The following is an 18,259-nucleotide window of genomic DNA, read 5'->3' as shown; positions in this document are numbered from 1 at the left end:
AACATTTAACAAGTGATGTTTATATTCACCCTTGTTTTAGAAATTGGGAAAGAAAACGGGTAGATTAATAGATTGGTTTATGTTTGATTCAGATGCCACTTTGGGTAAGAATGAAGGATTTGTACAGATACCCTATCCTTATGGAAGACCAAATAAGGAGGCATGGCAGACAAAGCCTAAAGCTCAGAAACCCTCCTGGCTGATGTAATGGCCACTAGAAAGGCTGTCTTCCAAGACAAACATTTTTGATCCACTGAAGCTGCAGGTTTAAAGGGGGGAGCCACCAATGCCTGGAGGATGAAGGTAAGATCCCAAGGAGGCACCAAATCTTTGACAGGAGGACGCAAAAGAATATTGCCTTTAAGACAAGCCTTACACAGCCTAGAAAGAAGCTAAGGCGATGTTATCTTCCCCAACATGAAAATTAGAAATGGATGCCAACTGTACTGTCACCGTGGAGAAGCTAGCTCCTTGCTGAAAGATACTAGTCAAAAAAAATCTACCACCACCGGAACAGGGGCTGTAGAAGGATCCAGGTTCTTGTGAGAGGCCCAAATGGAAAAACGCTTCCATTTACTGCAATAAACTTTCCTAGTGGAAGCTTTAAGAGAAGCCACTAGTATAATTTTACAGGGGATGAAAGACCGGGAGTTCTGGCAATCAATGGAACTGAAGCAACCAAGCTGTCAGCTTGAGGCTGTCCAGGTTGGCCGGGCAGGCACCCGAAGGATGAGAGATTAGAACCGGGCAGGGATACAGAATCCACAGAGGAGCTAGAAGATGAGACCAAAGGAAGGGAAACCAAATTTGGCGAGGCCAGAATGGGGCAATGAGGATCACCTTGCACCCCAGTCGGCAAGCTTTCTGAAGAAACTTCGGAATGAGTGTCAAGGGAGGGTAAGCATACAGAAGCCCGGGGGCCAAACATGGACTAGAGCATCTCTGGGGGCATCCCCTAGGGAGGGAATCAGAGTGAAAAACTCGCTGCACTTCGCGTTGGAAGGAGATGCGAAGAGATCACAGCAAGGCTGTCCCCATGCAAGGAAAATCTCCTCTGCTATTGACTGTTTCAGAGACCACTCGTACAGCATCAGAACAGCCCGACTCAATCTGTCCGCTAAAAATGTTGGAGTGTCCCAGGATGTATGTTGCAATCAGAAATCGACCGGTGGAAGTCGCCCACTCCCACACTCTCATGGCCTCGCGACACAGGAGATAGGATCAAGTTCCCCCTTGTTTGTTGACATACCAGACAACCGACATGTTGCCTGACTGAATTGCAATCATTCTGAGAGGGAGGATAGTGTGAAAGGCTTTCAATGCTAAAAGCACTGCCCTCATCTCTAGAGCATTTATGTGCAACTTGGTCTCTGTCTGGGACCACATGCCTTGGACTGTCCTTCCCAAGTTGGGAGGCATCCGTGGTCACTATGGCTTGGACTGGGGATGACACGAAGGGGCGTCCTGCTGCAACCTCTGGTGAACTTAGCCAACAAAGGAGGGACGCCATCCAAGTGTGAATGATCCTGATCAGAAAATCCACGGGCAGGTCTAGCCATGACCATTGGACCGCCAGAGTCCATTGAAGAACCCGTATATGAAGGCGTGCACAAGGAAGAATAGATATAGAGGCAGCCATAGAGCCCAAGGCCCAGAGAACATTGCTCGCCTTTGGAAATTTGAGGTTCACTATTTGAGCTATGTGACACCTGAGATGTAAGATCCTTTCTGGTGTTAAGAAAACTTTTAGCTGCAAAGTGTCTATCCATGCCCCAGTGAAGTGTAGAACTTGTACTGGTTGCAATTGGGATTTGTGAACGTTGACTGTAATCCCCAATCGATCTGCCAAAAGAAGAAAGTAGTCTTGGGCCAGACACAGTGGATGCAGTGAAGAGCCAGTCATCCAGGTACAGAAAGACCTGAATTCCCTGAAGCCTCAGGTGAACTGCTATGACTGCCATTACCTTGGTGAACACCCTGGGGGCTGTGTGGTGAGACCGAAGGGTAGTGTTCTGAACTGGAAGTGACTGGCTCCCAGCAGGAAGTGAAGAAACCTCCTGGAGCTTTTGTGAACTTTGATATGGTAGTAGGCATCCTGGAGGTCTAACGAGCACATCCACTCACACTCTCAGAGATAAGGTAGAATAGACTGTAAGGTGACCATCCGGAACTTTTGTTTGGCGATGGACAGGTTCAAGGTTGACAGGTCCAAGATGGGCCTATTTCAGACTGGCCGAAGGGGACCGGTACAATGACTCATTTTTGAAGTAGCTTTAAAACCTCTAAAGCTGCACCCTCCCTGTGAGTGGGTGGACCATCCAGGAGGTGTCTTTTAGGCCTTGGCGGGGCAACAAATGGGATTGTGTAGCCTCTGGATATTATTTGTAGCACCCGATGATCTGCAGTTATGGACTCCCATGCCACTGGGTGCAATGACAATCTCCCCCCAACTGCCTCCTGGGTAGGACAGTCGGGCAAACCTTTAGGGCTGTTGGGCGGGCCTACCAGAAAAAGGTTCTCTAGACCCAAAATTCCTAGGACCCCTTCTACCTCTGGGTCGGCATCGATCCTGTCTCCCTCTGCCTCTGGGGGAATAGTTGTCCTGAGACTCCCAGGAAAACTGAGATTTCTGGAACCACATCTTCTTTTGCCTTCTTTGATTCCAAGAAAAGGACTGCTGAGGGTTAAAGAAGTGGATACTGACAGCAGACAAAGTCTTCCTGTCTTTTTCTTTCTGGACAAGAGTGTCACGTGTCTTCCCGAAAAGGGAGGAACCGTCATAGGGGCCATTAATAAATGACGCCTTGAAAGGGTTTGCAAATTGACACAACTTGAGCTAGGCATGACGCCTCATGGCTATGCCTGTCCTAGCTGCCCTAGCCACTCCTTCGATAGCGTGGGAAAGGAGACGCATGGACATGTTTGATACCAACTTCAGAGTTGACATTTTCACGGAGAATAGTTGTTTGTCCTGCTGTGATAAGGACTCTGGGAGTGAATTCTGAGACAAGGTCTCACTGAAGCCGGATAACATGTGCCATATAGTTCAGCACACAGATGGAAAAAGTTGATGACGAATAAACATGCTTCCCAAACCTATCCACCGACCTGGACTCCTTGTCCAGAGGGTGGACTGAGGAACTCTCCTGTGCTAGTTCCTTCTTGGTGGCTGCTGTGATCATCATAGCAGCAATGGGGGCTCCTTTAGACCATGGTTGTCTGTTGGTGGGAGGAGACAGAATCTTGTTAGGGTGTTTGGGGATAGGCTCTACGGTGTCAGGCTCCTTCCATGCCCACATGGTGATAAGGTCCACCAAGGAATCCACTGGCGGGGACACCCAAGAAGTAGATGGGCCCATGCCAAAGGCCTCCAGGAACATGGACTCATCCGTAGAAGGTTTTGGGGCTGACAAACCTCCCCTCTGACAAATAATCTCCATGATGTCTCCGAAGGAGACATCTTCAGGAGGTGACCTGGGGAAACCTTCTCCTTCCTCTAAGTCTGTGTCCATAGTGAGGGGCTCAGGGGAGTCCAAGTGCCTCCTTTTGCACTTGCACTTACGGTTGCCCTCTTCAGTGGGACACTCCGAAGAGGACTCGTGAGCTGCAGGGGGTTCCTCATAGGGAATAAACTGGGGGTCCTCTGGCACGGGCTGTCCTTGAGATAGGATGAAGGGAGTAGATGCCAAATGCAGCGGGGTCTGGGTAGAATCCGAGGAGATGGGCTAGAGTCTCAAGCCTTGGGAGAGAACCCTTTCCACCACTTCGAACACCAATGGAGAGCATATCTCCTTGGCATCCAGCAAGGAAGAAGACCTCCCCGGGTCCAAAGCGGGGACTGGAGCCGAAGGAAGGGTAGCCTGAGGTCCAAGGGAATGGTTCGGATCCAAACAAGCCAGAGCCGAAGAAGAATCCGTTCCCTCAGGTCCGACTCCATGTCCACAGCTCCTAGAGTCACCTGGATCTGAACTAGCCAGATCCGAGGAAATCAAGGTAACAGCCAGAGTCGAGGTTGGAGGAACCATGGGCACCGAGCTACCAGCTCCAAAGAGCCTCGGATCCAAAAATCCCAAAGCAGTCATCCGGATCGGGGAAGGAGAGATGGGGCAGAAAAAGGGCATAGAGGTCCCCCCTCTGGAGGGAGAGGGGCCTGGCAAGACTCCCATCTGTATTTTGGCCTGAAGAAATCTCCACATCATCCTGTCCATATCTAAGTCCGATAGGCTCCGAGTCAATTGCGAAGAAGCAACCGACTCAGGTCTGGCTGGTCTGCGCAGTAAGGGTGAGGAAGGCCTTGGATCCGAAGAATCCAGTGGCTCCGGCGAGAAACTGGGTGATCGGACACGTGGAAAAACTGGCCTTGAAGTCTTAGAAGCAGGGCTAAGGAAAGGCTCCCTATCCGGGGATCTCTTGCGAGGCCTATCCCTCCTCCTTTCTTTATCCTCCCTGCGCCTTTCTCTGTCCATGTCTCTGTCTTTTTCTTTTTGCTTGTCTGCCCCAGCACCAGAAGAAGTGGGAGTTTGAGTCCCTGTCTGGGTGGGAGATTTGGTGGGAGTACCAGAGATCGAGGCCGAAGCAGATCCAGCATAGAAGCAGGGAGAAGACCCTTGGTGACCAATTTGGCCTTTTGATCCCTGAGAGCTCTTGGGTTAAAACCCACACAGATAGCACACTGGGTGGATAAATGGGGCACTCTCAAACAAATTACGCACAGAGTGTGACCATCAGCCGGTGAGAGCTTGTGGCCACACTCTGTACATTTTTTGAAGACTGGTTTAGGCTGATCAGCCATAGTCCAAAACTGAACACCAATCCCTACAGAAAGAATACAACACACACACGCTGAGGGAAAGTGGGCCTAACAGCAACTGACAAGACAAAAAACTTTTTTTTTTTGAACCGACGAACAAAGCGTTATACTAATGGGGGAGGTAGGATACACTAACGATCACAGACACACTAAATAGGAAGAACAATCTCAACTTACTTATCCCTGAGCTCAGAGCAGAGAGACCACAATGCTTACTTTGGCATGGCAAACAACATCTGGAGGAAGGCAGGAGATGGTGGTGCATTATGGGTAAGGGGAGGAGCTTGGAGCAGATGCTAGAAAATAATTTGCCAGCTCGGATTCAATATGGATCCGAATACCCACAGGTTGCAGATAAAATGAAGTTAACTACTTCAGATCTGGTGGTAACTGTCATCTCATCTTTTGACTCAGTTATTTCGGCAAAGGGTTGACCAGGACAACTCAATCTGTGCTAACAATAGTTTTAAGCAAATGTTAGCATGGCTCAGCTTGGTAAATACAATTATCTACCTCCTGTCATATAAACAATATATTCCTCCAAACTGATACTACCATAAAGAACTTGGACACATATGTTGACAACTCAAATTCATTTCACCATCATCTGTACACAATATTTCAGAAATCCTGGCATCTAGCCCAATTCATTTCTAAAGGTATCTCATCTAGAGCAAAAGACATCTTAGTTCCCCTATACTCTATACTCATAAGGCCAATCATTGAACAGATGCTCACCTGAACGTGTGCACCTTTCTAATATTTCTCACCTTGACAGGCCTCAAACATTCTTAACAAAAAAAGGTCATGACCTCATCTCCTTTAGTTAGACAGAGAGACTGGCAACCCTCTTCTTGTACTCAGGCCTTCCCAGTAACCTTTGCCTTACTTTTCAAGACAGGAAAGACCCTGCCTTATTCGACCTCCTACACCTCCAAAGAACCAACAGCTCCTCAGATACTACCAAGGATCTCAACCATCAATAAATAAATAAGACTTGGTGGGATAGGTACTTAATCACTGTCTGTGGAACAAGCTCTCCCGACATGTTAAAAAAAAAAAAAAAGCAATACTCTGGGGTATTCAAATCTAATCTTGATAACTGGATGGACAGTCATTAATTCTCCCAATTTATTACTGCTGAATTACTCAGTAATTCAAGCGGTTTACTTGGCTAAGTGCCCCAATAACTAATTACCTATTATCAACCTAAGAACTTGAGTCTGCAACTGAACACGGCAATGATGGTCACTTAAAAGGGAGAATGTAGAGTTTGCTGTGATTTAAAGTTATATTAATTTTTTTTCAAATGGTCCATAACTTATAGCAGATAATACTATAAAATGTCCTACAATTGAGCTACTATTAAATAATCTAGGTAATAAAAATGCATGCAGTACATAGGTCTTAGGAAATACTTGAGTTAAGAACTTTGTGATCACCTGGCACAGTCTGGTAGCCCAAAGAGAAGAGTTATAAAGTAGAAGATCGATCCTGAAACTCAGAAACAAAGGAATTTCCAGTGTGATTTAAAATAGGCACATGTTTTTCCATGCCTAGAATGATCATAAAGTAGTTCTGATCCAAAACTGGAAGAATAATTCTGTGGTTTGTGATCCTAAACTTTTTTTGTGGTTTCAACTAAGACTACACATATGCAGAGAGAGTCGCCAGGGTTTATACTTTTTTTGGAACTATAAATAACCTGGAGTAAAACTTTGTCCTTTAGTGGTAACTGGCCAGCTGCATTGCCTTCTTTTTATTTGGTAGAACCAGTTCAGTACTATGTGCAAGTGGTAGGATGTGTGATGGAGCCTGAAAAATACTAGGCTGAAACAACGGATAAAAACAAGGAGAATAACTCTGAGAAATAAGCTATGGAGATTACTTGTCTTTTTACTGATAATAGTCCACCAAGACTGAAGGTAACAATGAAATTTAGCTTCTAAAGGGTAGAAGAGGGAGCTAACATTTATTTTGCTGTCTGTGTCTTCTTTGAAAAGCAGTGGAAGAAAAAGAAGAGAGCTGTTTTTTTAATTTTGTTTTCATGAAATATTCTATTTTCTGTATGTATATATATATATATATATATATATATATTTATTAAAAAAGGACTTATTTACAAGAAAATTAATTTCCTACTAACGTGCAGGCTCGGGGAAGAAATGCATAACTGCAAAACTGGTTCCTCTCTTTTCTGTAGACCAGACAGAATATACTTGGTAGCTTTTACAAGCTGGAAAATTTAAAGTAATAATTGAAATGAGAAGCTTTGCCTTAATGGCTTATGGATACATTTATTTTTTAGGCATGGACATCTTTGAACACTGCCAGCTATAACTACAGCTCTCACAGTTACATATAAGTGGTTGCAACAATGTAATGGTCATGCATTTCTCTTGGTATGGGACGGGGGTTTGGTTCTTCTCCCGTTTTTCTTTGAATACCTTTGTCACTTTTTCTTTTATTGGTGTTTACCAGATTTTCACTAGGGTTGTTTGATGAATTTCCTAAAAATATCCCAGGACTTGAGAGGTAGTTCCTGATGTACTTTGGATTGGATGATGGGAAAATCTGCTTAACTCCTTGAATAAGTTTCCTCTTTCATCATCCATTTTTAAGACCTCAGCTGAAGAAGCAACAAACAAAACCGCTTTGTCTAAGACAGCATAAGTATAAGGGCCTCTTAATCTTCAGGGAGATTTTGTGATGTAAGCCAAGCATATCCTCTCAAACACAACTCGTGGCAGCTGCACAGAAAACTGCTTCAGCTGTATCGTATTAACATTTTAGCATATACTGAGTTACTTTAGACAATGAAAAAATCAAGTAGAGTATTTTTTTCTTCAGAAGAAGGTTAATCACTAATAGTGTTACTCATATCTACAAACACTGCAAGCAGATATTTGGCCATGTGAGCCTGACAACTGAGTGTCCTAAAGGCTAATGTAAAACATATCTAGACTTGTTCCCAATATCTGTCAAAAGCCATTCATCCTTGTCAGATGGGACAGGGTTAGTAGAAGTTAACTGCTTAGAATGGGAATCCTTGGTCAAGTAAACAGCTGAATCTGCAGGTCATGAAAGAGAAGTGTGTGTCTGAGGTACTTTGTAAGGCCGATCAGCCTCGTTGTGTGAAGGTGGCTGACAACCTGGATAGGGTCATGCAGAGTTAAAAACATCCTCCAGAGCTCCAGTGACAGGTAGAATGGCAAAAGGTTTTGGAGCATCCACCTGATGAAATTCACAGACCCTCTTTTGTGTGACTGAGATTTCTTTTTCTTCCCAGTGGAAGATGTCTTTCATCATAACATTATTGTCAGGGAGGATATTTCCTCTACAAGGAAATCAGAGGAAATATTTTTCTCAGATTCTTAATCTACAGTTACAGGAGAGTAGTTCTAGGAAACAAAGTCCAGTGCCTCATCTTCTAACTCTCACATGGAGTCACTGTCGGAGGGAGAGCATCTGTTCATATGGGAGGTGGCTGGAGAAAATTGGTGTAAGCACTGAAAATCTTTGAAAAGCCTTTTGTAAAACTGTGCCTCTCTTCCTTATTTCTAGGATTAGATGAAGGAGAAAGATGCTTAGTGTCTTTTGGATTTCCTTTCTCAGGCTATCTAAAGTGATACACATAGAATCTTAGCAGATTTTTGTTTGTTAAGAATCAGAAGAGGAATGTCCAAGGACAGTGAGCCAATATCCATCTACATATGAGTAGCAGCTATCAACTATTGATTGCCAAGAAATATAGTAAGGCTGTTAAGCCAACTTCTAACTGCCTTGGGCATAAATAAGAAGCAAATGTGACAAGAGTAGATGTGCCTCCCCTGAACAAAATTAACAGGCTGTTCAGAAATCTTTATACGGTAGCTGTCTTCCGCAAGGACACTTCATTTTTTCTCCTAGATTTTAGTCAAATTTTAGTCAAAAAGGAAGGAATGTCCCCCCCAAGGGATACTTAACTGCCCAAAGTTGAACAAGCAAACTACCACAGCACTGAAGTCAAGTCTGACTGAAATCTTCAATGTTAAGAAAGCCCTGACTTTTGATGCCCATATGTCTACTTTTATACTAAAATGCCTTGGACATTTGGTGCATGAACATGTAAGGTGCTCAAAAGCTTTTATATGCTGGCTGAACATCTGATTCTTGGCAGCAGAGATTCCATACAGCTTTATGCTAGTGCAACAGAGAACTAATAATAAACATCTGGGTCATACTCATTCACTCTTCTTTATCTTCATGAGAGGACAACTGAGGAGATCTTTTTTGTTCCCTTTTCCCTTCACTAACTGACAAAGGTATTGGTGAATCCACTGATTTTCATGGCTTTATCAAGGGACAGAGGCCCTGGAATGGGTCTACAGTGGGGCAGATTAATATTTATCTGTGACAGAGGGAATTCAGGAATCCTCCTGCACACTTTTAAAATGTCTTTTATGAATGCCTGATAATGAAAATCAGGTATATACAGAGCATGTAGGGTATGGTCATAGATAATGATGAATAAGTCACTCGTGTCATAGTCTATTGCAGGACCTTGCAGTGCAGAACATGTAAGAATCTCCATAACGACATGATCGGGTTCAAAGTGAGATGGCAATGGCTCCCTGATACTGGGTATAATTGCTGGAAAATTCGTGGCTGGAAATTTCTGTTGCTATACAAATCTTTAATTTTACTGAAGTCTAAGTCAGCAATAGGCAAACCCTTTTTATGAACCTTTTACAAGTTCCATTAATCCTGAACTGAGAATTATTGAAGGAACTTCTTTTGATAAACTAATGGGGGTACTTACATGTTTTAAGATTTTACCCGAATCTCTTTCCTTAGATATATAGCACAGCTTTAAGCTCTTATCACTGAGTTCTTACTGTGCCTTTTCACCTTTTATGATGATGATAATTAGATGGACAACTTTTTTTAATTTGAGGGTTGTTTTCTCTGCTAAATAATGCAGTAGTACTTAAAGGGTTTTCAGATACAATTTTCTTTGTTTCACTTTTGGCAGTGCTCATAGTTCTTAGAACCAAGGTTTACAAAGAAACAATCTGGTACAGTTTATCAAAAGACATTTATTGAGCTAGATGGCTGGGTGGCGAAGCCATTACCTTTAAAATTAAACAACTAGTGTTAGCTGAAAGTCATTATAAACTTTAGGCCTGAAGATTTATTTTTAGATCTGTTTTAGTCATTATGACCATAAGAATTTCCAAGGTTAAATGTCTCATATTCTGCTTGCATGTTTTATTATAAATGTGTTGTTACAATCATCAAATTCCTAATAAAAAACAATAAATAAATAAACTGCAAACACTCATGAGCCTCCCATTGCTTAAGTTCTATACTACCACAGTATTGCGTCAGATTAGATGAACCACTCTCTATGCAATAGCCTTTGAAATGCTGAAACAGATACTGTAGACTATAAAAAGCTGCAGCTGATGGAGGGACTGCACTTTCTATCTTGAGAAGGACTACAGATGATTTCCTCTCCATCTCATTGTCCATTCAAGCCATGGCCAAGAATTGTGAAAGAAGTGGATCTTTGAATGGCTTACCCAAATAAATGAACTGCCTTGCTGAAATCCACCACTGAATCATCTCAGTCAACGAAGTAATCAATCTTGACCTTACATAAAGCAATGTGTGCCTCAAGTGTAGCTGGACATTCTGAACCAACAAAACATTAGCAAACTTATAAGCCAACATCTTAAAGAAACCCCATATAGTTAAAGGTTTCAAAAACATCACCTAAAGAACACCCCGATTATGGGCAAAACTCTTTAGAGGGAGGATGCACACATCTTATCAGCAAATAAGCTTACAAGCTACCCGTAATGGGCAAGTCTTTTTACCTGGCATCATAGCACAATGTTTATAGATCAAATTCAAAGTGATGAACAAATATAATAGGAACACTTATCGTTCTCCAGATCACATTTTTGTGCTTGCTGTTCCTAATTTGTTGTAAAAGGTAAACTTTTTTGTCAAGCTTTCATTAAAAAAAAAAAAAAAGTTTTAAAAGTTCAGTGAGTATGGGAAACTGTAACTGAATATCTGCTGTTGCATTCTGTTAAGAGGGACGTTCAAATCAGTTTGATGATGCCTTTTGGTGGCCACACAGAAAGAAGCTAAGTTTTCTATCAATAGTCAAAAGCCCAGTGCCCCCCCACCCCCACAAAATGTGTGAAATGGCAGTGAACTACAACTTGATAAACACTTTTAAAGTTAAAACTTAATTTAATTAACAGTTTGGCAGATAACTAATTGCTTGCAGTTGTGTATATTTTTTCAATTACATAATTAAGATGTGCTTCTCTAATGACATCAGTACCTCCTTATAAACATACCAATTGAAATTGTACACCACTGGCATCCAGTATCCAATTTCTGGTTTTTACAGGAATTTTAAAACTAAAATTTTCAATAAAATGATAAAAAGGTTTTAGTTTTACAGTAAATTAGTGATCACAACAACAAAGATGTGATCAGGAGAATGCAAGTGCTTCTGTAACATTTGTTCATCACTATGAACTTGAACTTTAAGTCCTAGACACTGAGCATATTGTTGGAGGGGTTACACATGTCATAGCAGTAGAGGAGTTTACAGGTTGTCCTTGATTAGGAAGTTTTATCTGGTGTCATAACTCAAGGCTAGATTCATAAACACCTACACTAAGTGTACAAGATCTGTATTCAAGAACATCCATACCACATGTTTTGTGCTTTATAGTCACTCAGAAGGATTACACTACCTGCATATGTAGTCTACACTTTGTGAAAACCTTTATAAATCCCCCTCAATATTTAAGGCTGCAAGAAAATCAGTAGGAAAACTAAAATCAGGAGGAAAAAGGTGTGAGTTATGCTTGTGTTGTCTGTTCACTCAGAACAGTGTACACTTAGTGTGGGTGTTAATGAATCACAGGGAAAATGCTTAAGTCCTGTACATTGTGAATATGTTGGTAGTGGTTACCCATACCATATCAGCAGGTAAGTTTACAACCTATCCTTTGTGGACAAGTATTGCATGATACAAAAGTGTAATGTACAAGTCCTGCATACTATGAATTTGCTGTTTATGTGCAGGATTTTACAATGAATATGTACCTTCTTTGTACCAGCATATATATTTATGTAGCCTCATATATTCTTATTTTCATCATGTACAAACAGGAGTCAGCAATATGAGTCAAACACAGGCTGGATAATTTCAGAGATGCTGACAGCAATGTGCTGGTGTAGGCAGTCTCAGGGGCATGACTTCAGATGACAGGTAGAAGGGATTCAGACCAACCATCATGAGACCAGATGTAGTACTCTGTTTTGCAGGACATAAATGAAGTGGATTGGCAGAACTGCAGAATGAGCCAGGATCATTGTCACCTGACTGACATACTCCACCTTCCCAAACAGAATGTACAGAAGATTGCAAGGGTGAAATTTACCTCAGGGTGGGGCTGCCAGGGTCCCCAGGATGGAGAGATTGGGAATAATTCTATGATTCAATAAGTAGACATGCTGAAACAGGATTTATTCCCAGTTAAGGTATATGTTGTTACTGGCCTGACCTATTCTGTTTATCCCAGGGGGGTGACAGACACGTTTAGCAGTATACAGCAACAGTTATATACATATCTGTTACACTGAGTGCACCCTAACAAAAGGATGTTCAGTACGCATTTCTTTTTATAGCAAAAGTAAGCTGCCCTGGAAGGAACTGGTTGTATATAAAACTTTGTCTTGTATCTCACAAAAGGCATTCTTGTAGCTTGAATCAGAAGTGGTAATGACAACACATGCACACCTCTGAGGTTTCTGGTGATGATACTCAGTTATCTGCAGATGTGTGAAACTCAGAGAACATCATTTTCCATTTATTTTATTTCTCCTCACCCAAAATTTCACCTTGTAAACTTGCAAAATGTTGCTCACAGGATTTATTCCTAGTGAAGGAATGGATGCTGGTACTGGCCTGACCTGTTCTGTTCATGCCAGGGGCTGAACTGCAGGAATGCTGTGGGGTGCAGGTGGCTGAAGAATGCAATCATGTTTGATTGCTGGATGGATTTACTTTTGTGTGACTCATTTCACAGCACGCGCATGCAATATTCAATAAAACTAATTATGTGACTGCAGACATACATTGTATGCCATTTATACTCAGCAATCCAATATTTTATATACACCTGGGAATATATGTAGGTAACTGGCTGACATACAAACTGTATTGTAGTAACTTGACTTGACCTGAGCTTGGCATTCCCTGCAGTTACGCATAAAAAGACTATAGCATATTACATTTGGTTTATGTATAACTGGTGAGAGTGAATGTGACATCCAGATCTATACTGCTACCCACTCTCATACATTCAACCACCTGTAGCCACCTGCACTCCCACTTCATCTCCTAAGATATACTCTAATGTAATGGAAATATAGCAACTATGACCAATTAGAAAAACATACTTCACTGTAGGCAGTTAAATAGGTACAGCTTGAAAGAAACACTTCTCTAGCAGACTTAGTCAGACTTCCTATGTGATATTCGATAAGCTGATAAAAATGCAAAAACATGAAGTCATTTATTTATACCATTGTACTCAGATGTGTGCAATTCTTATACATTAATCTGTTACAAAACATATGACTGAGAATTTAAATAAGTAGGTATGATGATAGTCTATAGTTTAGTACTTACATCATTAGATGGTGAATAGCATTTAACATCTTTGGGATCTGAAATCAGAACAAAAAGAAGTGAATGCAGCTGAAAGAGTAGCTTAAATCAATGGTATACATCTGAACTTTAGTACATCTACAGCATACTTTCTTACTTTGACTTACCTATACTTAGGACAGCTACTTCCACATTTCAGTAGTGCACACTTCTCATGTAATAAATGTTAAAAGACAGCTGTACTCACTTACATGAGCAGGTATGCATTTCCTAATATTAGATACCTGTTATTATTATCAGTTATTATATAGGCTGGTATGTGTAACCTTTGTCGTCACCACCACAACAGGAAGGATAAATAGTATTTTTCCATATATCCTAATGGCTATGCTATGAACTGACAAGTGCTAGTGAATAAAAAAACATTTATGTGGAAATTCAACTCACAAGACTTCCATAGAGGATGCAGACAACTATGCTGAACAGTATGCCAATACAGTATACAAGCACCTGTACAACTGCATGGATTCAGACATACCAAACAGAACTAAAACCCACTCCTCAAAGAAACACAAACCTGTCTGGTGGACATCCTCTATCAACAGGCTTTTCAACAAAAGAAAGAAACTGTTGTCCAAGGGTAAAAATGAACAAATTCCAAACTGAAAAAACAAGCAAATTCGATCACTAGTGAAAGCCTCTAAAGCCAATTATGAATTGAAACTAGCCTCCAAAACAAAGGGAAACCACAAAGCCTTCTTCAGTTACATCAGGAACCTTCATGGCAAATCCCAAGTTTGTTCTGAATTAGTACTTAACGGTACCACTTATACTGATCCTGTTGACTTAGCCAACCTGCTAGACTAGCATTTGTATTGAACAGTAACATTACACAGTAAGATTGGACACCCTTTGTTAAGGGCCTTAAAGTAGCTGATAATGAGTTGGCTGGTGGCAGTAAAAACTGCCTTATAGTCTGGACAGAAGGGGCCATAGCTAATAAACCTGTGCCAGCTTTTCCCAGTTTTTTGTTTGTGTGTGTCAGCTACTTGGGCAGGGACACGCAACAGTGGCCGGAGAGAGAGGGTGCTGGAGGTTGTGGCCTGGCCACTCAGCTGAGATCTCAACTCTAGAACTGTGCTAGTGGGGAGTCTTATTGGGGATCTGGAGAAACCAGCCCCAGACTGACTGATGTCTCTGTGTGCTCTTAAGAGAAATTGCACTTGATGCAGTGAGCTGCATCTGGAAATACTGTGTGTGTACCCGTCATCCTCCCAATGTACATCCCCCACTGGTGCTAGTGGTGAGGATTGAGGCTCCTTGATAACTGGGCTAGTGGTGGGGCATCACACAGGTATTAAAAAAATGATATATGCATAAAAAGACTTAATTAAAATCGCTTTTGGCTAACTAATGCAGTAAAGCCTTCATCAGGTCTGTGAGAAGAACTAAAATCAAGAAAAAACACATAGATATCGAACCATAAACAAACTAAAACACTATAAATGTAAAAATACACCTGTCTAGTAATATCAATGCACATAATATGTGTGTATTTGGCTTCATAATCTGAATTATAGGATCTAAGGAGAAAAAAATGTGATCCTTATTGAAGACATTTTATACCAACCATAAAGACCATATATCTGTCATATATTGTTATCATATGCTTTGTATTATTGGAGCTTTTCTCCCCGGGCCTCTGCTGAAAACGGACATGTGTCCAGTCGGACTATCCCGGTCAACAAATGCAAAATAAAAATAAAATAAATAAATAAAGATATGGCCTGATGTTAAGCTTCATAGTTGTTGACTGGATTTTGTCCTGCTTTTGGACCCAACAAGCTGTTTCCAGAATGTTTATGTGCTCTATTGTCACTAGTACAATGATAATAGAAGATCAGGCTTGTGCAAGCAACTGCATGAAATGCTTAAGAGGCTGTGGTGTACTTCATTAGTTTATCTGCTTCTGAAGCAGGAGAAATACTTTTCACTGGCAAAAGAGTCGTGTATACAACCTACAATTCCATGGTTTCCAGAGTGAGCTCAATGCAGTTTCATTAAAAAAATGACAGTGATTCTGATGTCAGTGAAGCCCACATGGGACTTATGTTACTGCACCTACTTCAAGAGAAAGATTACCTATCTAATCCCTATACGACAAAATAAGAAGTTATGTACCTACCATAACATTCCATGTTAGTTGTCTTCTTCTCGCCTTCTTTCTTGCTGGATGGATCCTCAGCTCCGACTCGGCCAATACTAAAGCTCGAGAGCTAATTCCACCGGCTCAAGGCTCCCCTATATCCCACAATGCTAGGCGGTAACTACTCAGATCTCGTTTGATAGCTATACCAAGCAATCCTAGTCTCCATAGAATGGAGTAGGGAAACCCACCTCAAACAGTCTGCGTAAGAAAAGGCAGACATCAGTAAAGATAGAAGAGGTGGGAGAAATGTGGGAGTAACAAATTTCAGAAGAAGAAACACAAAAGAATTCCGGTCGGTCTGTCCAGGCTTGGGGGAAGGAGGGAGGGACGCAAGAAAGAAGGCGAGAAGAAGACAACTAACATGGAACGTTATGGTAGGTACATAACTTCTTAATGTTAAGTTGTCAATCTCGCCTTCATTCTTGCTGGATGGGACCGCGTCCCTAGCACCTTATGGCCTATCGGAACAGACTCTTGAGAACAGTGGAACCAAAATTGGCACGGCTTCTGGAAACCATGTCCAATTTGTAATGTGAAATGAATGTATGAGGAGAAGCCCAGGTGGCTGCTGCACAAATTGAATCTATTGTCAACCTGTCCTGAAAGGATATGGATGTAGCTAATGCCCTAGTTGAATGAGCTCTAGGTCTTGAGGGTAGTTTTTGATGTCTGATCTCATAGATGAAAGTAATTGTAGACGTGAGCCATCTAGAAAGAGATACTTTAGTGACTGGAAGGCCCAATCTACCTTCTGCATATGACAGAAACAATTGATCAGATTTCCTGAGTTGTTTAGTCCTGTCTAAGTAATATCTCAGTTGGCGATGAACATCCAAAAAATGCAGCTTTTGCTCTGACCTATTTGAATAGTTAGGGAAAAAAACGGGGAGATCAATAATTTGGTTTAGGTTAATTTGAGAAGAAATTTTAGGTAAAAAGGATGGATTAGTCCGGAGGGATACCCTGTCTTTATGAAAAACTAAGTAAGGAGGATGACTGCACAGAGCATGGAGTTCAGATACTCTTTTCGCTGAAGTTATCGCTACCAGAAAAAGTGTCTTCCAAGAAAGCAATTTCAGAGAACATGAAGCTGCTGGTTCGAAGGGGGGAAGAATTAAAGATGCCAGAACCAAGTTCAAATCCCATTGAGGCGGAGGGTCTTTGATTGGAGGTTTGAGAAGAAATACACCCCTTAAGAAGGCTTTACAGAGTTTGTGAGCCATGATGCTGGATTCTGAGACACCAACATGAAAATTTGATATGGCAGCCAATTGAACTCTAATGGTTGATGCAGAAGATCCTAAATGAAAGAGTTCTGCTAGAAAGTCTAAAATAGACTGGATAGGTGCAGTAAAGGGATCTATGTTTTTCGATGATGCCCAAAGGGAAAAACGTTTCCATTTGCCAGTATAAATCTTCCGGGTAGAGGATTTATGAGAGGCTATCAAGATATCTCGGACTGAGCGAGATATTGAGGGAAGCCTGGCTAAGGTTGGAATTGGAGAAACCATGCTGTGAGGTTTAGAGAAGACAGAGATTGGTGCAGCTGACCCGATTGATGGGTAATCAGATCTGGTACTGGGTCCAGATGCCAAGGCTGCTCCAAAAGGTAACGATGAAGAAAGGGGAACCATATCTGTCGAGACCAGTAAGGGGCAATGAGGATCATTGTCACTCTCAAGGCGATGGCTTTCTGAATTAGTTGAGGTATCAGTGGAAAGGGGGGAAAGGCATACAGAAGTCCCCGGGGCCAATCGTGGACTAGAGCATCTCTGGTGGGATGGCCTGGTAACGGGAAGAGAGTGAAGTCGTGACACTTGCTGTTTTGGGGAGTAGCAAAAAGATCGCAGCAAGGTTGGCCCCATCTTAGGAATACTTCTTCTAGAACTGATTTCTTTAGAGACCACTCGTGTGGCATGAGAACTGCTGTGCTCAATTTGTCTGCAATAACATTGGATTTCCCGGGAATATGCATTGCTATCAGAAAACGCTGAGAAGAGATTGCCCATTGCCAAAGTCTGAGTGCTTCTCAACATAAAGGGTATGATCTGGTTCCGCCTTGTTTGTTGATGTACCACACCACGGACATGTTGTCCGTTTGAATTGCAATAGTCCCTTTGGGAAGAGAGTCGTGAAAGGCTTGCAACGCTAAAAGCACTGCTCTCATCTCAAAGGGTTGCTATGTGCCCTGGACTGTCCTGCCCTGATAATGCCTCCCCCCACCCGATCAGGGAGGCATCTGTTGTCAACGTGGCAACTGGGGGGGAGAGTGAAGGGTCTTCCTTGGAGAAGTTGAGGTGACGTGATCCACCAAGACAATTGATTCTTGCATACTTGAGTTATCAGTATGGTATGGGACATCGGGAGTCGTTGAAAGGACCACTGGGTAAAGAGCATCCATTGGAGGATCCTCATGTAAAGGCGAGCTAAGGGGAGAAGGGGAATAGCTGCTGCCATAAGTCCTAGTACCTTCAATACCAGTCTGGCTTTGACTTTGACACATTGTAAGAGAAGGGATACTTGGTTCCGGATGTCTAACACCCTCTGCTCTGTG

General features: G+C 42.1%; 1 protein-coding gene across 3 annotated transcripts in view; it reads right to left on the bottom strand.

Annotated features, from left to right (window-relative positions):
• SLC37A1 (solute carrier family 37 member 1) overlaps window positions 1-18,259 on the bottom strand; it is an 815,749-nt gene that overhangs the window by 235,872 nt on the left and 561,618 nt on the right. For all 3 annotated transcript variants that reach the window (XM_044072224.1, XM_044072226.1, XM_044072225.1), the window contains exon 9: window positions 13,518-13,555. In XM_044072224.1, the coding sequence (XP_043928159.1) occupies window positions 13,518-13,555 (38 nt within the window). The remainder of the gene's footprint in view (window positions 1-13,517; window positions 13,556-18,259) is intronic.

This window comes from Protopterus annectens, chromosome 5.part0 (genome assembly GCF_019279795.1).
Source record: "Protopterus annectens isolate FY-2018-M chromosome 5.part0, PAN1.0, whole genome shotgun sequence".
Classification (NCBI taxonomy): Eukaryota; Metazoa; Chordata; order Ceratodontiformes; family Protopteridae; genus Protopterus; species Protopterus annectens.
The sequence above is the reverse complement of the archived record's forward strand: the minus strand, read 5'-3'. Positions and strand labels throughout refer to the sequence as shown.